Raw genomic sequence first — 23,732 nt, forward strand, 5'->3', positions numbered from 1 at the left:
GGTCATGGGCAGGGCGTGAACCCCTCCTTCGGGGAGGCTAGTGCCTGGCCCCGCCCCTTCCATCCGAGGCCCCGCCTCTTCTCCCCATCACCACTGGAGCACCGAGCCCCCTACTGTGGCCAGAGGAGCCCCACTCCAGCCACCCTGAGTCCTGGCCCACCAGCCGTCCCAAGCACCGATCCGAGTGCCAGCCAACCCAAGCCCCAGCTGGCCCGCTCACCCGCCGCAGCCAGCCCAAGCATGAGCCCTCCAGCTCACACCAGCCACCCCGAGTGCCAGGCCCCCGGCCCGCCCACCCTAGCCCCAGTCCCCGCCAGCTTCGGGGGAGGGGCTGAGCGAGGGCAGGAAGAGGAGCAGTATGGGCCGGGCTACGGGGGAAAAGCGGGATGCGGGAGCGAGCCCTTGGGGCGGAGCATGGGCAGGGCCATGCCTGGCCTATGATACTCGCCGCCATGCTCTCAGTTTTGAAGCCAGCCTCAGGGCTTTTGGGGGCTTGACTCGGGACATGGCAAGGCCTGGAGCTGGCTCTTTGGAGACCGTCCACATCTCCACATTGTCTCCCCGCATGCTTCTGGAGGCAGGGAGAGCTCCAGCTCAGCTCTGGCTGACATCACCAGTTAGGTCCTGCAAAGCTCTTGCCCAAGTCCTCCAGCAAAGGGAGGGAAACGAGGAGCCAGTGGAGCCGACGCCCCTCGCCTTTGTACCCCTAATTCTCCACTCCTCTACACAGGTCTCACACCAGCCCAGCGCCACGGCCTGTAGCAAACCTGTACGCTGCTGATGTGCTGTATTTCTCCTTTATCGCAGGCATTTATACTGCAGCCATTCTCTCGGGCTCTGAGCCCATTTCCCGCGCTCAGATCCTCCAAGGTATTTCGGCACCTAACGTCCATCAAAAACAATGGGCATTAGGCGCCTAAATACCTGAGCCCTGGTTCTTGTCCTTACTGGGTCACGTTCATCGTTAGGCTCCGGCTGCTGTGTGCCAACGTGACTGTGCAAAGCAGCTGGAAGCCACGCTTAACTGGCTGGTGTAGGCCATGCCCCCCCGTTGCATTGCCTGGTCGGAGTGGCCTGGAGCAGTCCGAGACCACTGTCCATAGACCTAGGACTTCGGAACCGACACCTCTCGGCATTGCACCTCGTGCAGTCACTTCCCTCAGAGCAGCAGCATCGTTCACCCCATGCGCGTTCAACTGGCATTGGGGTAAATGACTGTTTACCGGCCGTGACAATCAGGCTTTTTGTGTGTGACTAGAACTGACTCCACCTTCCAAACCTCCTGAGCTCCCTGCCCCGTTCGGACTGCGCCGGCTCAGTGACTGTGGGCTGGGCAGCCAGAGGTTTGGCCAGCGAGGCCAAGCTGAGCCCATATCCTGCACCTCCTGCTCTTGGCTGATGATTAGCTGTCACAGCCGCAACGTAGTCATTGGGTTCGGACAGGAACTGATCCCAAACCTGCTCAGTTCATGGAGGAGCTCCACTGATTTCAACGGCATTTGGATCGGCTGACAAAGAACCAAGCGCAATTCTTGCCCCCGCTTTCCTGAGGGTCTGCCGCTTTCAGGTGGCCCGGAGCTCATGGCTGTTTCCCAACACGTGTCTGTTCTCCTCCCGCTCTTCCAAGGCTAAGGAAAGGCCTCCACGTGACGGACCATGTGCTGTAGGTCATCGGCCACCTTCCTGAGCAGCTGGACCGCACGTCCCCAGAGCTCCAGGCGGTGTTATCTCAGTGCTTGGAAAGCTCCACTTCTCTAGCCACCAGACGCTCTGTGGACCCCTAGAGGGACCAGGGTAGCGAACCGTAGATCCTTGGCACTAACAACTCAGGAAGCCACTTTGGCTTTGTGGAGCTAGGCGTATCAGCGTTTGCCTTTTCCATGCACTCGGCAGGTGTGTTTCAGTAGGCCCATGGGCTGTGAGAATCTTGGCCCGCTGTCTCTATGGTAAAGGAGCTTCACAGACACCTGGTACTTCATCTGTCAGCCGGACTAGGCTAGGCAGGGGAGTCTTAACCGGCAATCAGTTACACCTGGGTAAACACGAAACAGCTCCAGTAAAGCCAACTTTAACAGTAGCTATTCCAGATTTACACCAGTATAACCAATCAGATGCTGGCTCCACATTAACTCTACATAAATCTCCATCCCCATTAATGGCTGCACTATATACAGAGGTTTGTAAATCTGCTACTGATGGAGTTGATAGGATCACGGGAACTGCCAGACCGGACATGGCGATCTAATCCAACATCCATCTGCCCCAGCGGCCGGCACCAGTTGCTTCAGGGGAAGGTGAAAGTTACCCCTCAGTAGGCAGGTGTGAGATAATCTGCCCCCCCTGCGTAGGTTTCATCCTGGGCTCCAATGGTTACAGATCGGCTGACGCTGTCACGCGCTCAGTTTAACATCCCTTTCACGTTTGTTCCCTTTAACAAGAAGCCTGGCTCTTCTTGTTATCCATATAAATAACTGTGATGGGGTGTATCAACCCTGCACTGTACTAACGGGGGCTGACCAATCACTGTGGGCCCAGGAGACCACGCCCCCTCACCCCTGCTGCACGTGCTCCAGGTGGAGGGGACAGATAAAAGGAGGCAGCCCATCTCAGTTGGGGTTGGCGGAGGAAGAGGAAGGATGTATGCTGCAGGCTCCTGCAGAGGAACCATCAACTCACTGGGCTGTTGGGACAGTGGCCCTGGACCAGCGGATCTCGGAGACTGATGGGGCTGTCGAGCTGCTGCCAGCCGGGGAGATGCCCAAGATCCACTTTATGGTAGGAAGTGACCCAGGGAACATGTTAGAAGCCAATGCTTGAACCCTTAATAGGGAATTTACCGGCTTCACAGGGCCCTGGGTTGGAACCCAGTGGAGTTGGGTAGACCCGGGTTCCCCTACTACCTGCCCCCCCCCCCACATTTGCCACTAGATGTAGCTACCAGGGATGCCTGATTTAGATTGTGTGTTTGCTCTGCTCCCCCCCCCCCCCCCGAGGGCTACACAGATTGTTTGCTCTGCCCTGCCCAGAGGGTCAGAGCCCCGACTGCTTTTGTTCGCCTCAGCCAGGAAGCCCAGGGGCTATGTACTGCTCGCTTGCTCTGCCCCACCAGAGTCCTGAGCCTCTTGATGGCAACTGTTTGATGCAACAGAAAATCCCTACCACCATGTGACAAGGTTATCAACCCCACACTGGGCAAACAGGGGCGGCCCCCACTCGACACACTGCACTCCCACGGCAATAACTCATCACTCTCACAGTCTTGCTCATTCTTGCCCTTAACCACTTCCCGTGGCAGCAAGTTCTGCTGTCGAAAGATACATTGTGAGGGAAAAGTATTTCCTTTGATCAGTTTTGGATTTCTCCCCTTTTATTTTCATTACCCATCCCTTGGGTTTGTGTTAGGACACAAGGGAAATGGCAGCCCCTGCTCTCCCCTCAGCAGGCCACTCGTTATTTTATAGACTTGTCAGGTCCCCTCGTATTCATCTCCTTTCTAAGGTAACGATCCCAGCCTTTTCAGTCTCTCTGCATAGGAGAGCTTTTCTGGGCCTTGATCATTCTCGTTGCTCTTCTCTGAACCACCCTCCAGTTCTGCAGTATCCTTTCAGAGAAGGGATGACCAGCACTGTAGGCTGTAGCCACATGAGGCCACACCATTGATTTAGATGAGGACGGTATAATGTTTTCAGTATTATTCTCCATCTTCTTCCTTATCCGCCCTAATATCTTGTTTGGTTTTTTTGACCGCCGCTGCGCACTGAGCCTAGGTTTTTATTGAGCTGGTAACATAATATCCCTTTCCTGAATTATTACAGTTAATTTAGAACCCTGTAAATTACATGAGGAGTTTACATTTTTCCCTTCAACGTGCATTACTTTGCACTAATCTACACTGAACTTCATTTGCCATCACATTGCCCACTGGAAAATGTTGTTATAAAGAAGACTATGATCTACTGTTCTCCAGGTCCACCAAGGACAGAATGAGAAGTAATGGAGATTTAGGTTAGACAGTAGGAAAAACTTTCTAACTTTAAGGGGAGTTAAGCTCTGGAATAGGTTGTGGAATCCCCATCATCACAGGACTCTGGGAGCTGGGGCTGGAAGAAAAACCACCAAATACCATGAGACTTGTGATTAAATCACAACAGCTGGCAACACCCTAGGGTGCCAGCAGTCTGTCAGATGTGCCAGGACTCAGAGGCAAGTGCTGAAGATGCATTAGCAGCTAGGCATTTGTTGGTAAGCTGTAGAGTCAATTGCTTGACCACCCTTTGGTTCAGTATGAAATATATCCAAAAGGCTAAATGACCCCATCAGCCAGGTTTATCACTAAACACCAACAATAGTAAAGTACAGGAAGAAAGGTTCAGTGTCTTAAAAGGGCAACAAAAATAATGAGGGGGATGGAACAGCTTCCATATGAGGAGAGATGAAGCAGGGAGAACTGGAGGTCCTGGTGATGTCAAGGAACTATGACGTGATCGGAATAACAGAGACTTGGTGGGATAACTCATATGACTGGAGTACTGTCATGGATGGTTATAAACTGTTCAGGAAGGACAGGCAGGGCAGAAAAGGTGGGGGAGTAGCACTGTATGTAAGGGAGCAGTATGACTGCTCAGAGCTCCGGTACGAAACTGCAGAAAAACCTGAGTGTCTCTGGATTAAGTTTAGAAGTGTGTGCAACAAGAGTGATGTAGTGGTGGGAGTCTGCTATAGACCACCGGACCAGGGGGATGAGGTGGATGAGGCTTTCTTCCGGCAGCTCACGGAAGCTACTAGATCGCATGCCCTGATTCTCATGGGTGACTTTAATTTTCCTGATATCTGCTGGGAGAGCAATACAGCGGTGCATAGACAATCCAGGAAGTTTTTGGAAAGCGTAGGGGACAATTTCCTGGTGCAAGTGCTAGAGGAGCCAACTAGGGGGGGTGCTTTTCTTGACCTGCTGCTCACAAACCGGGTAGAATTAGTGGGGGAAGCAAAAGTGGATGGGAATCTGGGAGGCAGTGACCATGAGTTGGTTGAGTTCAGGATCCTGACGCAGGGAAGAAAGGTAAGCAGCAGGATACGGACCCTGGACTTCAGGAAAGCAGACTTCGACTCCCTCAGGGAACGGATGGCCAGGATCCCCTGGGGGACTAACTTGAAGGGGAAAGGAGTCCAGGAGAGCTGGCTGTATTTCAAGGAATCCCTGTTGAGGTTACAGGGACAAACCATCCCGATGAGTCGAAAGAATAGTAAATATGGCAGGCAACCAGCTTGGCTTAATGGTGAAATCCTAGCGGATCTTAAACATAAAAAAGAAGCTTACAAGAAGTGGAAGGTTGGACATATGACCAGGGAAGAGTATAAAAATATTGCTCGGGCATGTAGGAATGTTATCAGGAGGGCCAAATCGCACCTGGAGCTGCAGCTAGCCAGAGATGTCAAGAGTAACAAGAAGGGTTTCTTCAGGTATGTTGGCAACAAGAAGAAAGCCAAGGAATGTGTGGGCCCCTTACTGAATGAGGGAGGCAACCTAGTGACAGAGGATGTGGAAAAAGCTAATGTACTCAATGCTTTTTTTGCCTCTGTTTTCACTAACAAGGTCAGCTCCCAGACTGCTGCGCTGGGCATCACAAAATGCGGAAGAGATGGCCAGCCCTCTGTGGAGATAGAGGCGGTTAGGGACTATTTAGAAAAGCTGGACGTGCACAAGTCCATGGGGCTGGACGAGTTGCATCCGAGAGTGCTGAAGGAATTGGCGGCTGTGATTGCAGAGCCACTGGCCATTATCTTTGAAAACTCGTGGCGAACCGGGGAAGTCCCGGATGACTGGAAAAAGGCTAATGTAGTGCCAATCTTTAAAAAAGGGAAGAAGGAAGATCCTGGGAACTACAGGCCAGTCAGCCTCACCTCAGTCCCTGGAAAAATCATGGAGCAGGTCCTCAAAGAATCAATCCTGAAGCACTTGCATGAGAGGAAAGTGATCAGGAACAGCCAGCATGGATTCACCAAGGGAAGGTCATGCCTGACTAATCTAATCACCTTTTATGATGAGATTACTGGTTCTGTGGATGAAGGGAAAGCAGTGGATGTATTGTTTCTTGACTTTAGCAAAGCTTTTGACACGGTCTCCCATAGTATTCTTGTCAGCAAGTTAAGGAAGTATGGGCTGGATGAATGCACTATAAGGTGGGTAGAAAGCTGGCTAAATTGTCGGGCTCAACGGGTAGTGATCAATGGCTCCATGTCTAGTTGGCAGCCGGTATCAAGTGGAGTGCCCCAAGGGTCGGTCCTGGGGCCGGTTTTATTCAATATCTTCATAAATGATCTGGAGGATGGTGTGGATTGCACTCTCAGCAAATTTGCGGATGATACTAAACTGGGAGGAGTGATAGATACGCTGGAGGGGAGGGATAGGATACAGAGGGACCTAGACCAATTGGAAGATTGGGCCAAAAGGAATCTGATGAGGTTCAATAAGGATAAGTGCAGGGTCCTGCACTTAGGACGGAAGAACCCAATGCACAGCTACAGACTAGGGACCGAATGGCTAGGCAGCAGTTCTGCAGAAAAGGACCTAGGGGTGACAGTGGACGAGAAGCTGGATATGAGTCAGCAGTGTGCCCTTGTTGCCAAGAAGGCCAATGGCATTTTGGGATGTATAAGTAGGGGCATAGCGAGCAGATCGAGGGACGTGATCGTTCCCCTCTATTCGACATTGGTGAGGCCTCATCTGGAGTACTGTGTCCAGTTTTGGGCCCCACACTTCAAGAAGGATGTGGATAAATTGGAGAGAGTCCAGCGAAGGGCAACAAAAATGATTAGGGGACTGGAACACATGAGTTATGAGGAGAGGCTGAGGGAACTGGGATTGTTTAGCCTGCAGAAGAGAAGAATGAGGGGGGATTTGATAGCTGCTTTCAACTACCTGAAAGGGGGTTCCAAAGAGGATGGCTCTAGACTGTTCTCAGTGGTAGCAGATGACAGAACGAGGAGTAATGGTCTCAAGTTGCAGTGGGGGAGGTTTAGATTGGATATTAGGAAAAACTTTTTCACTAAGAGGGTGGTGAAACACTGGAATGCGTTACCTAGGGAGGTGGTAGAATCTCCTTCCTTAGAGGTTTTTAAGGTCAGGCTTGACAAAGCCCTGGCTGGGATGATTTAACTGGGAATTGGTCCTGCTTTGAGCAGGGGGTTGGACTAGATGACCTTCTGGGGTCCCTTCCAACCCTGATATTCTATGATTCTATGATTCTATGAATAAGGCTGGGGCTTTTCAGCTTGGAAATGAGATGAGTAAGGGGGGATATGCGAGAGGTCTAAAATCATGGCTGGTGTGGAGAAAATAAATAAGGAAGAGTTATTTACTCCTTCTCATCACACAAGAAGAAGGGGTCACCAAATGAAATTAACAGGCAGCAGGTTCAAAACAAACAAAAGGAAGTATTTCTTCACACAATGCACAATCAACCTATGGAACTCTTTGCCAGAGGATGTCATGAAGGCCAACACTATAACAGGGTTCAAAAAAGAACTAGATAAGTTCATGGAGGATAGGTCCATCAATGGCTATTAGCCAGGATGGGCAGGGATGGTGTCCCTAGCCTCTGTTTGGCAGAAGCTGGGAATGGGCGACAGGGGATGGATCACTTGATGATTCTTTGTTCTGTTCATTCCCTTTGGGGCACCTGGCATTGGCCGCTGTCAGAAGACAGGACCCTGGGCTAGATGAACTGTTGGTCTGACCGTGTATGGCCATTCTTATGTCTGATACCAGTCACCGGGAAGCCATCTTGTACAGCGTTGTTACATTCCCCTTCCCCTGAAGGTGTGTTCCCAAAGTGATACCTTTCAGCTAAGAGTATTTATAGGATGATTTTACAAGTTACAAAACTCTTTACCCATCACTAAAATCCAACCTAGCCGTTGGTACCAGTTCCTTAACTCATTGGTCTCTACCTTCCTTATCTAGGTACCGGTCCATGAAAGCAACTCCCTCACTTCTACTAAGACACAGAACGAATGTGTCTTGATTTCTGTCACGTTTCTTATCTGCTTATGCCCAGTGCAGAGTTGTAGAAGCTCAGGGTATTGTGGGATGGAGCTTAGTGGGAGTGAACAGAATTCTGCGAAAACACAGGCTAGTTCAGCTCTTCGAACTGCCAGGCACGAGTATAACGTGGTCTATGCTAACCTGTTGGCTAACACCTTGTAGGCACTAGGCCTGGGCCCCCAGTAACCACTCAGACACATTTCCTACAGGAAAGGGTATTTCCCTAGGGCTGGCAGGAAAGGGAAAGGTTGCAGATACCTTACATACAGACAGAGGCTTAAACGGTTACTGTTCAAAGTGTGCAACAGTGGGTCTTATTAGGCCCCTGGGGCCGTCCCACGGAGAGTCAGGGCTCTTTAGACCTCATGCCTGGGGAGCCCACCCCGTCCAGTCTCTATTCCAGGCAAATAGGCACTTGTGGGTTTCCAAGCCAGGCTCAGGTAGTCTCTCATCGGGGCCCATGTGCACTGACTCACTGCTCAGCTGCTGCTGCTGCTCCCCCATAAGTTCCCATACAGACCTGCACCCGGCTATACTGTCCGGCAGTCACCGCCTGTTCCACTCGCGCCTCTGCCCACAGTTCCTGAGGGTCATGCTCTGCATCCGGCTTCTCTGAGACTCCTGGCTCGCCGTGTGGCAGCTGCGTCATAAAATCATAGAATATCAGGGTTGGAAGGGACCTCAGGAGGTCATCTAGTCCAACCCCCTGCTCAAAGCAGGACCGATTCCCAACTCAATCATCCCAGCCAGGGCTTTGTCAAGCCTGACCTTAAAAACCTCGAAGGAAGGAGATTCTACCACCTCCCTAGGTAACGCATTCCAGTGTTTCACCACCCTCCTAATGAAAAAGTTTTTCCTAATATCCAACCTAAACCTCCCCCACTGCAAATTGAGACCATTACTCCTTGTCCTGTCATCCGCTACCACTGAACAGTCTAGATCCATCCTCTTTGGAACCCCCTTTCAGGTAGTTGAAAGCAGCTATCAAATCCCCCCTCATTCTTCTCTTCCGCAGACTAAACAATCCCAGTTCCCTCAGCCTCTCCTCATAAGTCATGTGTTCCAGACCCCTAATCATTTTTGTTGCCCTCCGCTGGACTCTTTCCAATTTTTCCACATCCTTCTTGTAGTGTGGGGCCCAAAACTGGACACAGTACTCCAGATGAGGCCTTACCAATGTCGAATAGAGGGGAACGATCACGTCCCTTGATCAGCTGGCAATGCCCCTACTTATACATCCCAAAATGCCATTGGCCTTCTTGGCAACAAGGGCACACTGCTGACTCATATCCAGCTTCTCATCCACTGTCACCCCTAGGTCCTTTTCCGCAGAACTGCTGCCGAGCCATTTGGTCCCTAGTCTGTAGCGGTGCATTGGGTTCTTCCGTCCTAAGCGCAGGACTCTGCACTTGTCCTTGTTGAACCTCATCAGATTTCTTTTGGCCCAGTCCTCTAATTTGTCTAGGGCCCTCTGTATCCTATCCCTACCCTCCAGCGTATCTACCTCTCCTCCCAGTTTAGTGTCATCTGCAAACTTGCTGAGGATGCAATCCACACCATCCTCCAGATCATTAATGAAGATATTGAACAAAACCGGCCCCAGGACCAACCCTTGGGGCACTCTGCTTGATACCGACTGCCAACTAGACATGGAGCCATTGATCACTACCCGTTGAGCCTGATGATCTAGCCAGCTTTCTATTCACCTTATTGTCCATTCATCCAGCCCATACTTCTTTAACTTGCTGGCAAGAATACTTCACCACTTCCTGGTTCAGCGTCTTTCCATGGCATTTCTGCCCTCTCCCCTCCCTGGCCAGGAGTATGGGACTGGGTAGTGGGGAAAGGTTTTATGGGAATTGGAGTCTCCATCCCAGAAGTCAGCTGTCAATTAGAGCTGCTCTAACGTATGCCCGGCTGGACCCGCAATCTGCGAGGCTTACGGCTAGCTTTGCCTTTTCACCTGATTTGTACCAAACACAGCCCTGGATCAGGGCCTTTGTGCCTTTCCTGGAGCCTGCCCTGCCAAGAACGGACCCAGCCCTGCTGGTAAGAGCTGAACAGATCCAAGCCCCAAGGATCCGTGACTGTGGGTGAAAGCTGCCTGAGCGTAATTACCCTTACACACCACCTTAATCCTTGGGCAAGGTAACACAGCTCTCATTCCAGAGGAGTTCCTGGGCCCAGTTATTGCTCAAGTTCCCAATTAAATCAGAGCGTGGATGTGGTCCTAGCACGCAATCAGCCTGGGAAAAAGGGAGCAATCGTGCTGAGATCATTCCAGCAACCAAGGAAGGGCTCAGGAGCTGGCAGCGGGATATGCGGCTTCTCCCTCAGGCCCCGATGGGAATTCAGTGGTGAAACAAGCTGAGCTTGGACCCTGATTTGCCTGTTATGGGTCCACTTACCGGTACGGACACCTCCTCCCGGCTGCTCTGGGGATTAGCTCGCTTCCAGTACTGCACCCTTCTCTGGTCGTCTCTCCACCGCTGTCCTCTTTCATGGCCCCGCTTCCTCCAGGAGCTTCCTCTTCCTGACTCAGCCCTCCGGCCGGGTCTCTAAGGGCACCCCCCTTCCAGGGTATCAAAGTCTTTCAAGGCAAACTCTCCCAGGCCGGCCGCTCTCCGCTGCCTGCTCTGGGCCACTTCCCAAGGGCCAGGTAGGGGAACCCAGGCCCACCCTCTACTCCAGGCTCCAGCCCAGGGCCCCTCTGATCAGCAGCCAGGATCTGCACTGTCCTGCTTTCCCCCTGAGCCTTTCCGAACGGTCTGGCTCCCCCACTCTCTGGGGTTGCCAGGGAGTAACTGTAGAGTACCTGTCTCTACAGCCCCAACCACATCTCCCAGGGAGTGACAGCAACCGACTTCCCTGCAGCCCCCTTTCTGCGCTCCGCGCCAGGGCTTTATATGGGCCCCTCCTGTTCCTGACCAGCTGAGTCTCATCTAATTAATCCCGGCTCCCTGGCTTCTCCTCCAGGTGCAGCCTGGGCAGTTCATTGGCCTGCCTGGCCACCTTCACCCCGTCCGGCCTTGCGTGGGGTGGGCACCCCATCACCTGCCCCACATTGCAGCAGCGTAGGGGGGCTAGAGCAGGTATGTAGCCTGCCAGCATTGCCAGCCCTATGGAAGAGCTGAGCCATCGAATGGGCAGGGCAAGCTGGGGGGCATCTACCCTGCCCAGAAACACCCGGAGCAGCGAGCCTCAGCACCCAGATCGACAGCCTGGACTCCCACTACAGGGTCCTTGGACTGGAGCCAGGGCTGTGAGCCCCCATTCCCGGCCAATGGGCCAGAGCCCACCCTCCTGCTCCCCTCCTGCAGCTGAACCCCCTGCTGCACCCCGCACCCCTCCTGCACCCTGACCCCCTGCCCTGAGCCCCTTGCCGCACCCTCCTGCACCCAAACCGCTGCCCTGAGCCCCCTGCTGCACCCCTTCTGCACCCTGACCCCCTTCTGCACCCCGCACCCCTTCTGCACCCTGACCCCCTGCCCTGAGCCCCCTGCTGCACCCTGACCCATTGCCGCACCCCGCACCCCTCCTGCACCTGGACCCCCTGCCCTGAGCCCCCTGCTGCACCCCAAACCCCTCCTGCAGCCCCACCCCCTGCCCTGAGCCCCCTGCCACACCCCATACCCCTCCTGCACCCCAACCCCCTGCCCTGAGCCTCCTGCTGCACCCTGCACCCCTCCTGCAGCCCCTGGGGCAGGGGGGGGGAGTTGGGGTGGGGATTTCGGGGAAGGGGTTGGAATGGGGGCAGGGAAGGGGTGGGAAGAGGTGGGGCAGGGGCGGGGCCTCATGGAAGGGGTGTAGTGGGGGCGCGGCCGTGGGAGAGGGGTCAATGATGCGGCCCTTGGACCAATGTACTAGTCCTCATGTGGCTCTCATGGTCATTTGAGTTTGAGACCCTTGTTTTAGCCCCATAACACAAGCCCCACAACCCTGAGTCTGCAGACCTAGACTCTGAGACTTGCCGCTGTGGGTGTTTCGTTTTTTTTGCAGTGCAAACATACCCCAAGAGGCCGGGGGCCAGGCTCCAGGCAAGCAGGAGAAGGCTGCAGGACAACCCTCAGCGGGACGTGCCAGGACTCTGTGAGGGCACATGGGTCTGCCTGTGTGGATCTGATCACAGGATCGGAGCCGGCGATCTTATCTCCGGTGAGATAATGGGCTGCATCCGGAGGTGCTCTGGAGAACGGTGTGGAGCAGGCGTATGTGAGTCCACAGCCATACAAGCTACACGTCAAGGGGAGGTGTCGAGGGTAAATCAGTTATTGTTAGCAACCCGCTCAGGTCCTGCGAGGGTGGGGCTGTCTGAGGGCGTAGCTAAGTCCATTCCCATCAGGTCACCTTCATCCCACACAGAAGGCAGGCAGGGAGACCCCCAGGGCAGCTCTTGCTTAGTTGTATGATTGTAGCACCCGTTTGTGCCAGGTACTGTACAAAGCACAGAACACAGACAGTCCCTGCCCCAAAGTGCTCCCAGGCTGAGTACAAGATGGAGACAGAGAGGGGAGTACAAGGAGACAGGTCGACTGTGGTCTCTGCTCCAGAATTGGGGGAAGCTTCCTAAAACTGGGGGCAAGGGGGGATCACCTGTGCCCAAAGAGTGGCCCCGCCCCTTCTCCCAAAAGCCCCACCCACATGTTGCCACTTCTCCCTGAGCCCCCGCCCTCACACTTCCCCGGAAGCCCCACTTCTTCTGCGCCGCCTCTTCCCCCCCAGGGCCCCGCCCCCCTGCTCAGCCTTCTTTGCCCCCTTCCCCCCTTGCTCGCTCTTACAGATAATAGAGTGTGGGGCCCATGCCCCCCTCCTCCGCTCCCCCCCAGCACCCCTGCTCTGCACACCAACTGCCTGACCATTGTCGAGTCTGTTCTTGGCATCCCAGCAGAGGAGAGCTTGAAGCAGGGGTAGGAGGTAGCTCTGTGGACGACTAGGGGAGTGAGGGGCAGCAGGGGAGAAAGCAAGAAGGTGCTCGTTGGAAAACGTAACAAGTTGGCGATGGAGGCCGGACTTAGGGACCAATTGGACCATTAGATGGACCGGGGGTGCCCAGGGCTATTCCCGGCCCTCTGCACGGAGGTGAATTCCCCTCCCATGGTTCTTTAGACCTGCCTTGACTTTCCAGCCTTGGATTCCCGCAGCGGAAGCGGGCCCAAGGGGTGTTTTTGAAAGACACAGAAGTTGCCGTGTCAGTCAAAACCCTGCTAGGAAAGCTCCCAGTGTCAGCGGAAAGAGCGCCCCCTCACACACACACCCCGTACATTTCACCGCTCCCCTGGAATCCTGTATCCAGCCCTTCGAGCTCTGACCCTGCCAGAAATCAGTCATTTTTTACAGCTCTAAAAATTAATTGCAGGTTTGTAAATTAACTCCCCATGGCCGCACAGGCTCAGTGTTGCTTTCTAATCTGTGTCCTCCTTTGTGCGCAGATGGCCCGATAAAGATGACTCGATAGTCCCTGCTATACAGGGCTCTGTATCCTTCCCTTAACCAAGGCCAGCTTTTCGGTTGACTCATGCACCCCCTAGTGGTCGACGCACATTCCCCCCGCCCCGCTGTGGTACCTTCAGCTTTGTTACAAGCTCCAATGTCCTAAAACATCAGATCTAATGACCCATCCCGCCCGCTCCCCGGCACCCAGTACAAGCTTCTGCTATTTCTTTGCAACTTTCAATCTCATACCCAACAGGCAACTTCAGAAAGTGAACTGGACCCACGCACACACAGAGGAACGGACGCATTCCCATGCTGGATCCGAACCAGACGTGTGTGCCCAGCTCCTAGCACAAGGAACGGGAGCCCCATTCCTGGCTAGGTGCCACTGTAATACAGACACTAAATAATAATGCCACTGATGGACATGAGGGACAGGACGGACTCCCAAGCCTGAGGGAATGAACTCACACGATGAAAAATGGAATCTGTCCAGAGGGAGAGATTTTGTGTGTGTGTGTACACACATTGTAGCCCCTTCCCCTTTATTTTAAGTCCCCAGGACATTTGCTTCCACTCCCCGCGCTTCCCCCAGGCTCTCTCATACACAAGATGCTCCTGCTCCAGATGAGCTGTGCCCTGGAAGGGCTGGTGAATAAATCATGATGCTCTGGTGCTTTACAATCCGGGGAAGTAGCTCCATTAGCTCCCCCCAGAAGAGGAGCCTGACTGAAGCCGGAGTTAGCGGATCTATTTGTAAAATGAACCCTCTGTCCCCAGGCCCCGAGCACCCCCCTGCCGCCATCACTCACTAGATGATTCCGCCGGTGCCTCCTCCCCTACTCCCCTCATGTCGTCAGGGTTTAGTGTAAGCGCTGGGGAGATCTTCATCAGTCTTGCCAGTGCTTGGCTGAGATGCAGCATCCCTGAGCAAGGCGGCCACACTCAGCCAAGGCATGAAACCGCCGGGACTGGGAGAGAGATCACAACTAGGGCCACTGGGTTCCTGCAGCACTGTTCAGTGAAGCTGGAGAGAGGGCAGCAGAGGAGAGGCGGATAAGGAGTAGGGGGACGGGGGGAGAATAGATCATTTTGCTCCAGAGCTTGTGCATCTTCTCACCGGGGGTTTTGATCAGCCCCTCCTGCGCCGTGGGGGGTGCGGTGGAGCTGCAGACTGAGTAGGAAGCTGTCGTTTCTGATTGCATGAAGGAACTTTGGTTGGGCAACACTGAACAGGGCTCCAGCTGGCATCTTCCTTAGGCTTCCCGACCCTTCCTCCTCCACGCCCTTCGTCCAACGGGTAAGGGGTCTCTTTCTGATCTTGGCAGGTTTGCTAGGAGAGGAGAGCACACCCAGGGAGATGAGATGCATGTGCTTAGCAGCAAAAGGGGAGCAGAGCAAAGCTTAGCCAGCAAACTCAGCGATGAGGAGAGCAAAGATACTGGAAGTTTTCTTGCTGGTGCGTGAAGTTCCTTTTAAAACCCTCCTCTAGCCTGCCTTTGAAATCCAGACATGAAATAGTTTGCTTCACTGTATATATAAATCTATCTGCTTCACTTTACAGCCTATATGGTGTTTTGTACCGTGATGGCCTTTGATCTCCTCTTTAGCAGAAAGGAAGCATACATGATCTTATCATTTTCATTCATCAGATTTACACCGTAGCACTTGAAATACACGTATACACGCAGCCCTTCATGGGACATATTTCTGCTCTCACACACACACACACACACTCTGAAACCTGTCTTAAGTGGAGACGGGTGTACTATTCAAACGGAACAATTTATGTTGTTGAATGTTATTAAAGTCAAAGAAATTGTCCAACAACTAACCAGCTCCATCATTAGCCTATCCCTCCTAGAATAAAACACCCGGTAGAGGAACAGTTAAGTGACTAAAGAAACGTGGCTCTTAAATTATAGGTGAGGCAGAATGGCCCGAGACTGAGCATTTTGGAAGCTTTAAGCGGGCTGCGTAAGACAAGGAGTTGCTGCCTGGAAAGGAGACAAGCATCCAGAGAAACATTCTCAAATGTTACTGATCACAAGTGACCCGAGGGAAATGGAACCTGGCTGTTAAACATGAGCCATGAAGAAAATGATCTATGCAGGGCATACGGCTAAAAGGTATGTACTGATTTATTTTGCACATTTCAGCTGGAATTCTTAAAAGGTAAAGCGAATGATGCAATGTGTAGAATTACTCAGTTCAGTAAATGTAACCGTGTCTTTAGGGAACATTTCCATACGTATCGCTAGATGCGTGTGTGTCAAATCTCTGCCTCTCGCACATAAATATGTCACACATCACTCATTCACATACACAAGTCACACAACACACACGACACGTGGCAGGCTCCAAACACCCATCCCCACACATTACTCAAGTCACACAACACCCATCCACACACATGACACATACCAGCCACACAATGCCCATCCATGCACACATTACACATACCAGCCACACAACACATATTATATACACACACACACAAAAGCCCCCCCACACACACACACACTCAGTCTTAGTTTCATAGATTTTACCCTGCCTGGACCTATGTATTTCTCCCTCTCCTATTATTTATCTAATTATCTCTGCAAAGTCTTCAGCTATTGATGTATAAAATACTCAGCTTTCTTTTGCATCCCATTGTATAATTATGCCCACAGAGATGAGGTAAATGCAGGCAAAGTCCACTGTATGTGTTGCTAATTGTTTCACTTACATTTAGATTTCTTCTCCAAACCTGGGGGGATAGTATCTGTAATTTTCTTTTCAACACACACGAGTGAGCATTATTTCTTCTTTTGTCTTCAAACCCTTTTACCATCAATGGATTAATCAAGGCAGCGGCAAGCTGACCACTGTTCAAGAGAGAACGATGAGTTAACAAGGTCTCTTTTTTCTCAAACAAGTCAGTGAAAAATTAAGCCCGATGAAGCATCTTACTTACTAAATAAACTCATCCCGCTTCTGATTTGTGCCGAGTAAAATCTGAGATCTTTGCTGAATCCGTCTCTTCGGGGATTAAAGAAGTTGTGTGTTGCTTAGGTCTTTGGAACGGCATCTCATGAGTGCTCTGTTTGGAACTCAGGGTCAGATTTGGACAAACTACAGTGACAAACAAGACCGGGGGTCTTTTCATTTTAAAGCCAGTGAGAGAGGTGATGCATGCCAAAGATGCAATATGTATTCCCTACCCTTTTCATGCTCTGATCAACAGCTGCTTTTCCAATTGACATGATCTATAGGCTGGAATCTAGCTGTGCAAATTCATACAAATTCTGCCTTCTGGTCTTTTTCCAAGCATCGCCAGTATCCTTTTCCCTCCTACAAGAAGATATCTTTCCTCCTGGGAAAAGGAATTGAAAGGGTCCTACGATGAAGTTGAGAAGATTAGAGAGAATCTTTCTCTTTCAGAACTGAATTATATTAGTGACTCCGTTTCCCCCCTTCTCAAGGAGTGAGATCTCAGTATGTACAAGGAATCCAAGTGTCTCTCCACTCCCTTTGGGTTCAGGACCCACATCAAATGAGAGCCACCCAATGAATTTGCTTTCCAAGCTTCAGGAAAAAAGCTCGTAGGTACCAGGCCAGATTCTGTACCCACCGCATCCCCTTTGTGTTGCCCCATTAGTGCAAAGGGGATGGAAAGCTGCCCTGGCAAAGCAGCTGGGGATGCCCCAGGGGGTGTACAGCCAGTATAACTCCAATAATCTTTGCTGGTGAAATGGCCATCTCAGAGGTGTGTACCCTAGAGCAGCCCCAAGGCTGCTCTAATTTGTGCTGGGGAGTAAAAGGGCCCTTCCTGTCACCCAGCTCAGGGAAGGCTGGAACAAGCTAGAAAGCCAGCTACACCATCCCACCTGGGGCCTGTTCCAGCTGAAGATCTGGCCGATCTGATCCAAATGCACCAGCCTTATGCACCAGTCAGTGTCATTATTCAGGCTAAACTCCCACAGGTTTCAGTGGACGTTCTGTCTGACAAAGTGCTTTGAGACGGGGCCGCTGGCAGAATCCAGACCCCCCTGGCTCCGTCTTACTTCCCTCTGCTTTTTCAAAACAGGGGTGTTAGCACTGATTATTTCTAGGAAACATACTTTGCATGTACATAGCCCTTTTCACTTGCTCTCAAAGACTCTAACAGATTTATAGCCCCTTACAAATGGGGAAACGGAGGCACCAATAAGTCAAGCAACTTGCTCATGATTGCACAGTGGCACAGATGGTATTTGAGCTCAGGTCTTTCAAAGCCCAGCCCTGTGTTCTAGCCATTAGGCCATGCTGCCCCATCAGCCTTCCTCTTCCCCCCGCCCCCACCTGCTCAAGCTCACACCACTGGGGACACATGCAGGCGATAAGCAGCAATCAGAGCTGGGTAGTGCGGACCTGTGATATGAAACCCTTTCCCACCCCACCAGGATTGTCTTTTCCCTGTGCTGAAGGGCCAGGCAAGGCAGGTTGTAGTCCCTGGGATTTCGCTGGCTCTGTCCTTGGTCTGACATCTCTTGTGATGCAGCACACTCTGCTTGGAAACGAAAGGCAGTCCCTAGCGTGGGGCACAGCCCGCCTGCTCTGGAGGCAGGGGAATGAGGCACCTGCAGGTAGAGGGGGCAATGCCCTGGCTTGGAACATCTTTAGAATGGTGTAGCCGCCACTCCCACCCCACAGCCAGCCTGCCCAGGCCATGGCTCTACCCAGGGATATTCCCTCTGCACGGCCCCCAGCCCTGGTCCGCCTGAGGGCAGCCACATTGCCGGTCATCTCCTGCATCTGTGCCCAGAGGCGGGAGAGCCTCATGTGTTCTCCCCTCTCCTCGCAGAGACTGAGCCGAGGGACAGCCTGGACCTGGCTTCAGCTGGACGGGCCACTCAGAACTGGGGATCAGCTGCGCAGGACTTTCCGCAGGGCTGGCCAGAGAGGTCAACAGCAGCAACGGCTCTGCAGAGGGGACGGCAGCAGTTTAATAGGCAGCAGATTTAAAACAAACAAAAGGAAGGGTTTTTTTCGCACACCTCACAGCCAACCTGTGGAACTCCTTGCCAGAGGATGTTGTGAAGGCCCCATAACAGGGTCCAAAAAAAAACAACTAGAGCAGTTCATGGAGGATAGGTCCATCAACGGCTATTAGCCAGGATGGGCAGGGGTGGTGTCTCTAGCCTCTGTTTGCCAGAAGCTGGGAATGGGCGACAGGGGATGGATCACTGAATGATTCCTGTTCTGTTCATTCCCTCTGAAACACCTGGCATTGGCCACTGTCGGAAGACCGGAGACTGGGCTCAATGGACCTTTGGTCTGACCCAGCGTGGATGTTCTTATGTCTAATACCTCAGTTGGATTAGCGCAGACAGCGGCCACAACCTTCTTCCCCTTGCAAATAGCACCCCCCTCCCCCCGCAGCTCCCCGGGCTCCGCGGCATGGAGCCCTGACAACCCGATGGGCTCTGCAGCTTCCCTGGGCTAATGAGGTTTCAGGGGTCCCTCAGAGTGGGGGAGTGGAAGACCATCCACCAGGGTGTCCCCATTCAGGGCATAAGTGACGTAGGCACCTTGGCACTGTTTTATAGTGTCTTGGGCACCCGGGCCCAGCCCCTCAAAGGTGCCTAGGTGCCCATTTCCCAGGGAAATCACTGCCCAGGGCATGAGATGAGCATTGGGCATGAGCTGAGATGAGTAAGGAATCTCCACTGCGTACAGGCACAATCGGGGGGACCATCCGCCGAAGCACCTGGCATTGGAGATTGTCGGGGGCTGGGTTGGATGGACCGTGGGTCTGGTCTGATGCAGAAACTCCCCTGCTCTGAAACATCTGAAATTTATTGCATCCTGTGCACGCTGAAGGTTGCAATTTGCCTCTCTCACGCTCCTGCAAGATGGGTATTTTGCTTCCTCTCATTTGCAGTACAGCTTGATAAATCAGGCAGGGGTGTGAGAGGCCATGGGGCCTGGAAAAGCTAGAAGGAACCTACAGATCTTCACTTGTTTTTGTGATCCTGCAACAACCCACCACTGTGGTGCCATCAACAGGAATTGACCCCACAGCCTCTAACATAAGAACATGAGCACGGCCACGCTGGGTCAGACCGAAGATCCATCGAGCCCAGTCTCCGGTCTTCCGACAGTGGCCAATGCCAGGTGCTTCACAGGGAATGAACAGAACAGGGCAATTATCAAATGATCCATCCCCTATTGTCCACTCCCAGCTTCTGGCAAACAGAGGCTCGGGACACTCAGAGCCTCGTTTTACATCCCTGCTCATCCTGGCTAATAGCCACTGATGGACCTATCCTCCACGAATTTATCTAGTTCTTTTTTGAACCCTGTTGTAGTCTTGGCCTTCACAACATCCCCTGGCAAAGAGTTCCACAGGTTGACTGTCCATTGTGTGACGAAATGCTTCCTTTTGTTTATTTTCAACCTACTGCCTGTTAATTTAATTTGGTGACCCCGAGTTCTTGTGTTATGAGAAGGGGTAAATAGCACTTCCTTATTCACTCTGTCCACACCAGTCAAGATTTTATAGACCTCTATCATATCCCCCCTTAGTCATCTCTTTTCCAAGCTGAAAAGTTCCAGTCTTTTCAATCTCTCTTCATATAGAAGCTATTACGTACCCCAAATCATTTTAGTTGCCCTTTTCCTTATCTTTTTCCAATTCCAATATTATGTTTGAGATGGAGTGACCAGCTCTGCACATAATATTCAAGATGTGGGTGTACCATGGATTTATATAGAGGCAATATAATAGAATCATAGAATATGAGGGTTGGAAGGGACCTCAGGAGGTCATCTAGTCCAACCCCCTGCTCAAAGCAGGACCGATCCCCAATTAAATCATCCCAGCCAGGGCTTTGTCAAGCCTGACCTTAAAAACGTCTAAGGAAGGAGATTCCACCACCTCCCTCGGTAACACATTCCAGTGCTTCACCACCCTCCTAGTGAAAAAGTTTTTCCTAATATCCAACCTAAACCTCCCCACTGCAACTTGAATTATGCATATGATATTTTCTGTCTTATTACCTATCCCTCTCCTAATGATTCCCAGCATTCTGTTCGCCTTTTGGACAGCCGCTGCACATGGAGTGGATGTTTTCAGAGAACTATCCACAATGACTCCAAGATCTCTTTCTTGAGTGGGAACAGCTCATTTAGACCCCATCATTTTATATGTAGAGTTGGGATTATGTGTTCTAATGTGCTTCGCATTTATCAGTATAGAAATTCACCCCAAAGGGCAATCCCCTCCTATTTGAGCTAAAGGTTAGCTTCATTCGATGGATCGAATGGACCTGCCTCATAATGGGAATCCCGACAGCTTTGCTAATTACCCGTGCTATACAGCAGCTGCTGTAAAACCCTTTGAATCCTTTACTGCAATGCAAGCTTTACACCCCTTATGTAGCGAGATGGCTTGGTGAAGCCCAGCCAGTCTCGGGGCTCTTGGGAAGTTCATGCTCTCGTCAGCAGCGCTAGAGCCCCTCTGCCACAAAGCCGGGCCGGATCCTTGATGTAAGAGCCCCAAAGGGCACTGGAAATGCTGCTACCCTTTATCCATATGGGGCCCACGCCGCATCTGGGGTAAATCAGGGCAGACTCACTGGGGACAGCGCTGCAGTTAATGTAACTCCAGTGCCACTCCATTGACTTCAGTGACCAAACAAGCTAAAACCTGGCTGAAAATCAAGGTCTCCGGGGCCCATTCTGTGTTAAGCCCTGCCTAGCCGAGCCCTACAGGTCCCTCCAAATGGGCGTCTAACAGCAGTGTCCTCTCGTTCTGGCTTTCTAGGAACACGGTGGCCCGAGTGTAGCACAGCTGAAGGAATGCAGCTCATCCCACCACGTGGACCAGCCCCTGGGATCAGCGCGGATTGAAAATCGGAGCTGGGCGCAGCGTGCAGAGGGACTGGAAGCCAGCTGACTAGCAGCCACACTTTCAACGCTCCAGACAGCCCTTCGGCTCTCCCTGCTGCTTGCCCGCCCCTGACTCGGCAACTCCCCACCTCCTTAAAGGACACTTGTTAACACTCAGGGGACCCCCCTCCCAAGGGGGAGGTCTCGGCTAAGCCACATCCGCTGCCACCGTCCACCCAGATTCACTCCCTGCTCTCTTTTGCCCCCTAGCGAAGACTTTGCAAATGAAAGGGGCTGTACTGGGGATTGCTGCCTGTGGGAGGATCAGTGTAAGGGGACGGGGTGAGGAACGGTGGTGCTGGCCTCCCGGAACATGGATCGATTCGCCAGCGGATTCCCACCTCTTAGGAACATGGTCGTGTGGTGCTTCGTCCTGCTCCGATCAGGTAAGGGACTGCTATGAATACTGAGATTTGACAAAGGCCAGTGGCTGGACCACAGGACTGGGAGCCAGGAACTCCTGTGGTCTAATCCCGGTGCTGCTCCCTGGGACCTTGGCCAGCTTGTTTAATTTCTTATATCCCCCATCTGTAAAATGCTTTGAAAATTAAAAGCTACTGTTTAAATGCCACATAACCACCTTTCCCATTCGATTATCAGCCGCGTTTGAACTCAAGACCTCTAGTAATAAAAGCAGGCGCGTCTTTCACTTGAGTTAAAGGGGTAACTCCTTCAGCTAACAGTTGTAGTAGGCTGTTATGTGTATCAGCCATTGTGGGGCCAGAGAGTCACACCATACTAGTATGGTCCAGAAGGATCCCAAAGCAGTTTTGCAAACTGTCAAACCATTTGATATCAAACTGGGAGGGTGTATCTAGTGGGTTCCAACAGGGGCCAGTCCTGGGTCGGGTACTACTCAATATTTTCATTAACAACTTGGATAACAGAGTGGAGAGTGTGTTTATAAAATTTGCAGCGACACCAAGCTGGGAGGGGCTGCAAGCACACTGGGGAACAGGATTAGAATTCAAAACAACCTTGACAAATTGAAGAATTGGTCTGAAGTCAACATGAAAGCAGGATGCTGGGGGTGGTTTGTGAAATGGAGGATGGGAAAGGGGCTGGATTGACATCTTTGAAGACATACAGCAATGCAGGCTTCCCACCTCCCCAGCCCTGCCAATGTCCCTCAACCCCAGCCCAACACAACAGGGTGATGGGGAAACCGAGGCACCGGAAGGCAAAAAGGGCCTATGGTGAGTGAATGGCAGAACTGGGGCTAGATCCTGGGTCCCAGATTTCCTGATGCCCTTAGCCACTGGGCAACACATACCTGGTTTCCCCCCGTCTCTCAAATCCCACAATCCCTGCTCAGTGTGCTCCGGTATAGACAGTAAAGATCACCCTCTCTGACTGACTTTGAGCCCCGCCTCGAGTGACTCTGTATAACCAACATGAGCCTCTGTGCAGCGGTCTCCAAGATTCATTGCTCTTTAACAAGCAAAACCTGACTGACCTTCACAACCGCAAGGCCACGCCTGCCCTGGTGCCAAGAGAGAAGCAAGGGACCCGCCACCTCCACGTGCTCTGAAGGCAGCTCCAGCTGAACCTTGGCACCGTAGGGGGACCCTGGGGGGAACCGAGTTGGGGGTGACTCAGTCCAGCGTTGTGGGGGCTCGGTAACTACAGCTGGACGGGATTGACTCCCCTGGTTGCAATCTCCGCAGAGATGGCGAGGATGGGACAGAGCCTGCGCTCCCCTCTTCTCCCTGAGAAGGGTCCTTCCATGGTGCTGGTGCAATGCAAGAAGCTCTCCCAGCTGCTAGCCAGAATGGGGTAACCCCCGCCTCCTGCTAGTGCCCTGTACGTCACCCTGTGTGTTCAGCAGGGCCCAAGTGGTGTCTCGGTCCTGGGCCCAGGGGTGAATTTCACCCTGAAAAGAGCAGCGGGATGGACAGACGGAGGGCTGGACAGACACTCCCGTACACACAGGCTGCACCCAGTGAATCCACAACGCCACATCTCCCTGACACTGATCTAAGCGAGGGTGGGGCAGGGAGATGCCCCTGCTCCTCACTCACGCAGATGGATCCAATTGCAGTGATGTGCTGTCATGTTATCCCCACGGGCCCACGCCCATCAGAGAGGGTGAAAACCAGTAAGCGGGCGCCAGGGCTGGGGAGAGACACGCCAGCTCTCATTAGCGGCTGTGGCGTGAAGGGAATGCGAGCGGCAACTGGGGATTGTCTGCACAAAGCCTCTCTGGGGAAAGTTCTGGGTTCTCTGCAGACAGACAGGGAGGGAAGAGATGGTCCAGTGGGAAAAGGGAGGGTAGCTCAGTGGTTAGAGCCCTAGATTCAGTCCCCTCCTCTGCCACAGACTGTGGGCATGACCTTGA

General features: G+C 52.4%; 1 protein-coding gene and 1 long non-coding RNA gene across 2 annotated transcripts in view; one reads left to right on the forward strand and one right to left on the reverse strand.

Annotated features, from left to right (window-relative positions):
• Positions 1-333: 333 nt before the first annotated feature.
• On the reverse strand, positions 334-10,682 carry LOC140908095 (uncharacterized). The gene is made up of 3 exons (XR_012157750.1): positions 10,453-10,682; positions 8,565-8,684; positions 334-2,032 (listed from the first exon to the last, which is right to left on the reverse strand). It is a non-coding gene; the product is annotated as an uncharacterized lncRNA (long non-coding RNA).
• Positions 10,683-14,398: 3,716 nt separating this feature from the next.
• Positions 14,399-23,732, forward strand: part of CHRNA2 (cholinergic receptor nicotinic alpha 2 subunit) — a 31,362-nt gene continuing 22,028 nt past the window's right edge. The window contains exons 1-3 of the mRNA XM_073335551.1: positions 14,399-14,777; positions 15,403-15,606; positions 21,270-21,780. Of these exons, the coding sequence (XP_073191652.1) occupies positions 21,708-21,780 (73 nt within the window). The 5' untranslated portion in view covers positions 14,399-14,777; positions 15,403-15,606; positions 21,270-21,707. The remainder of the gene's footprint in view (positions 14,778-15,402; positions 15,607-21,269; positions 21,781-23,732) is intronic.

This window comes from Lepidochelys kempii, chromosome 3 (genome assembly GCF_965140265.1).
Source record: "Lepidochelys kempii isolate rLepKem1 chromosome 3, rLepKem1.hap2, whole genome shotgun sequence".
Classification (NCBI taxonomy): Eukaryota; Metazoa; Chordata; order Testudines; family Cheloniidae; genus Lepidochelys; species Lepidochelys kempii.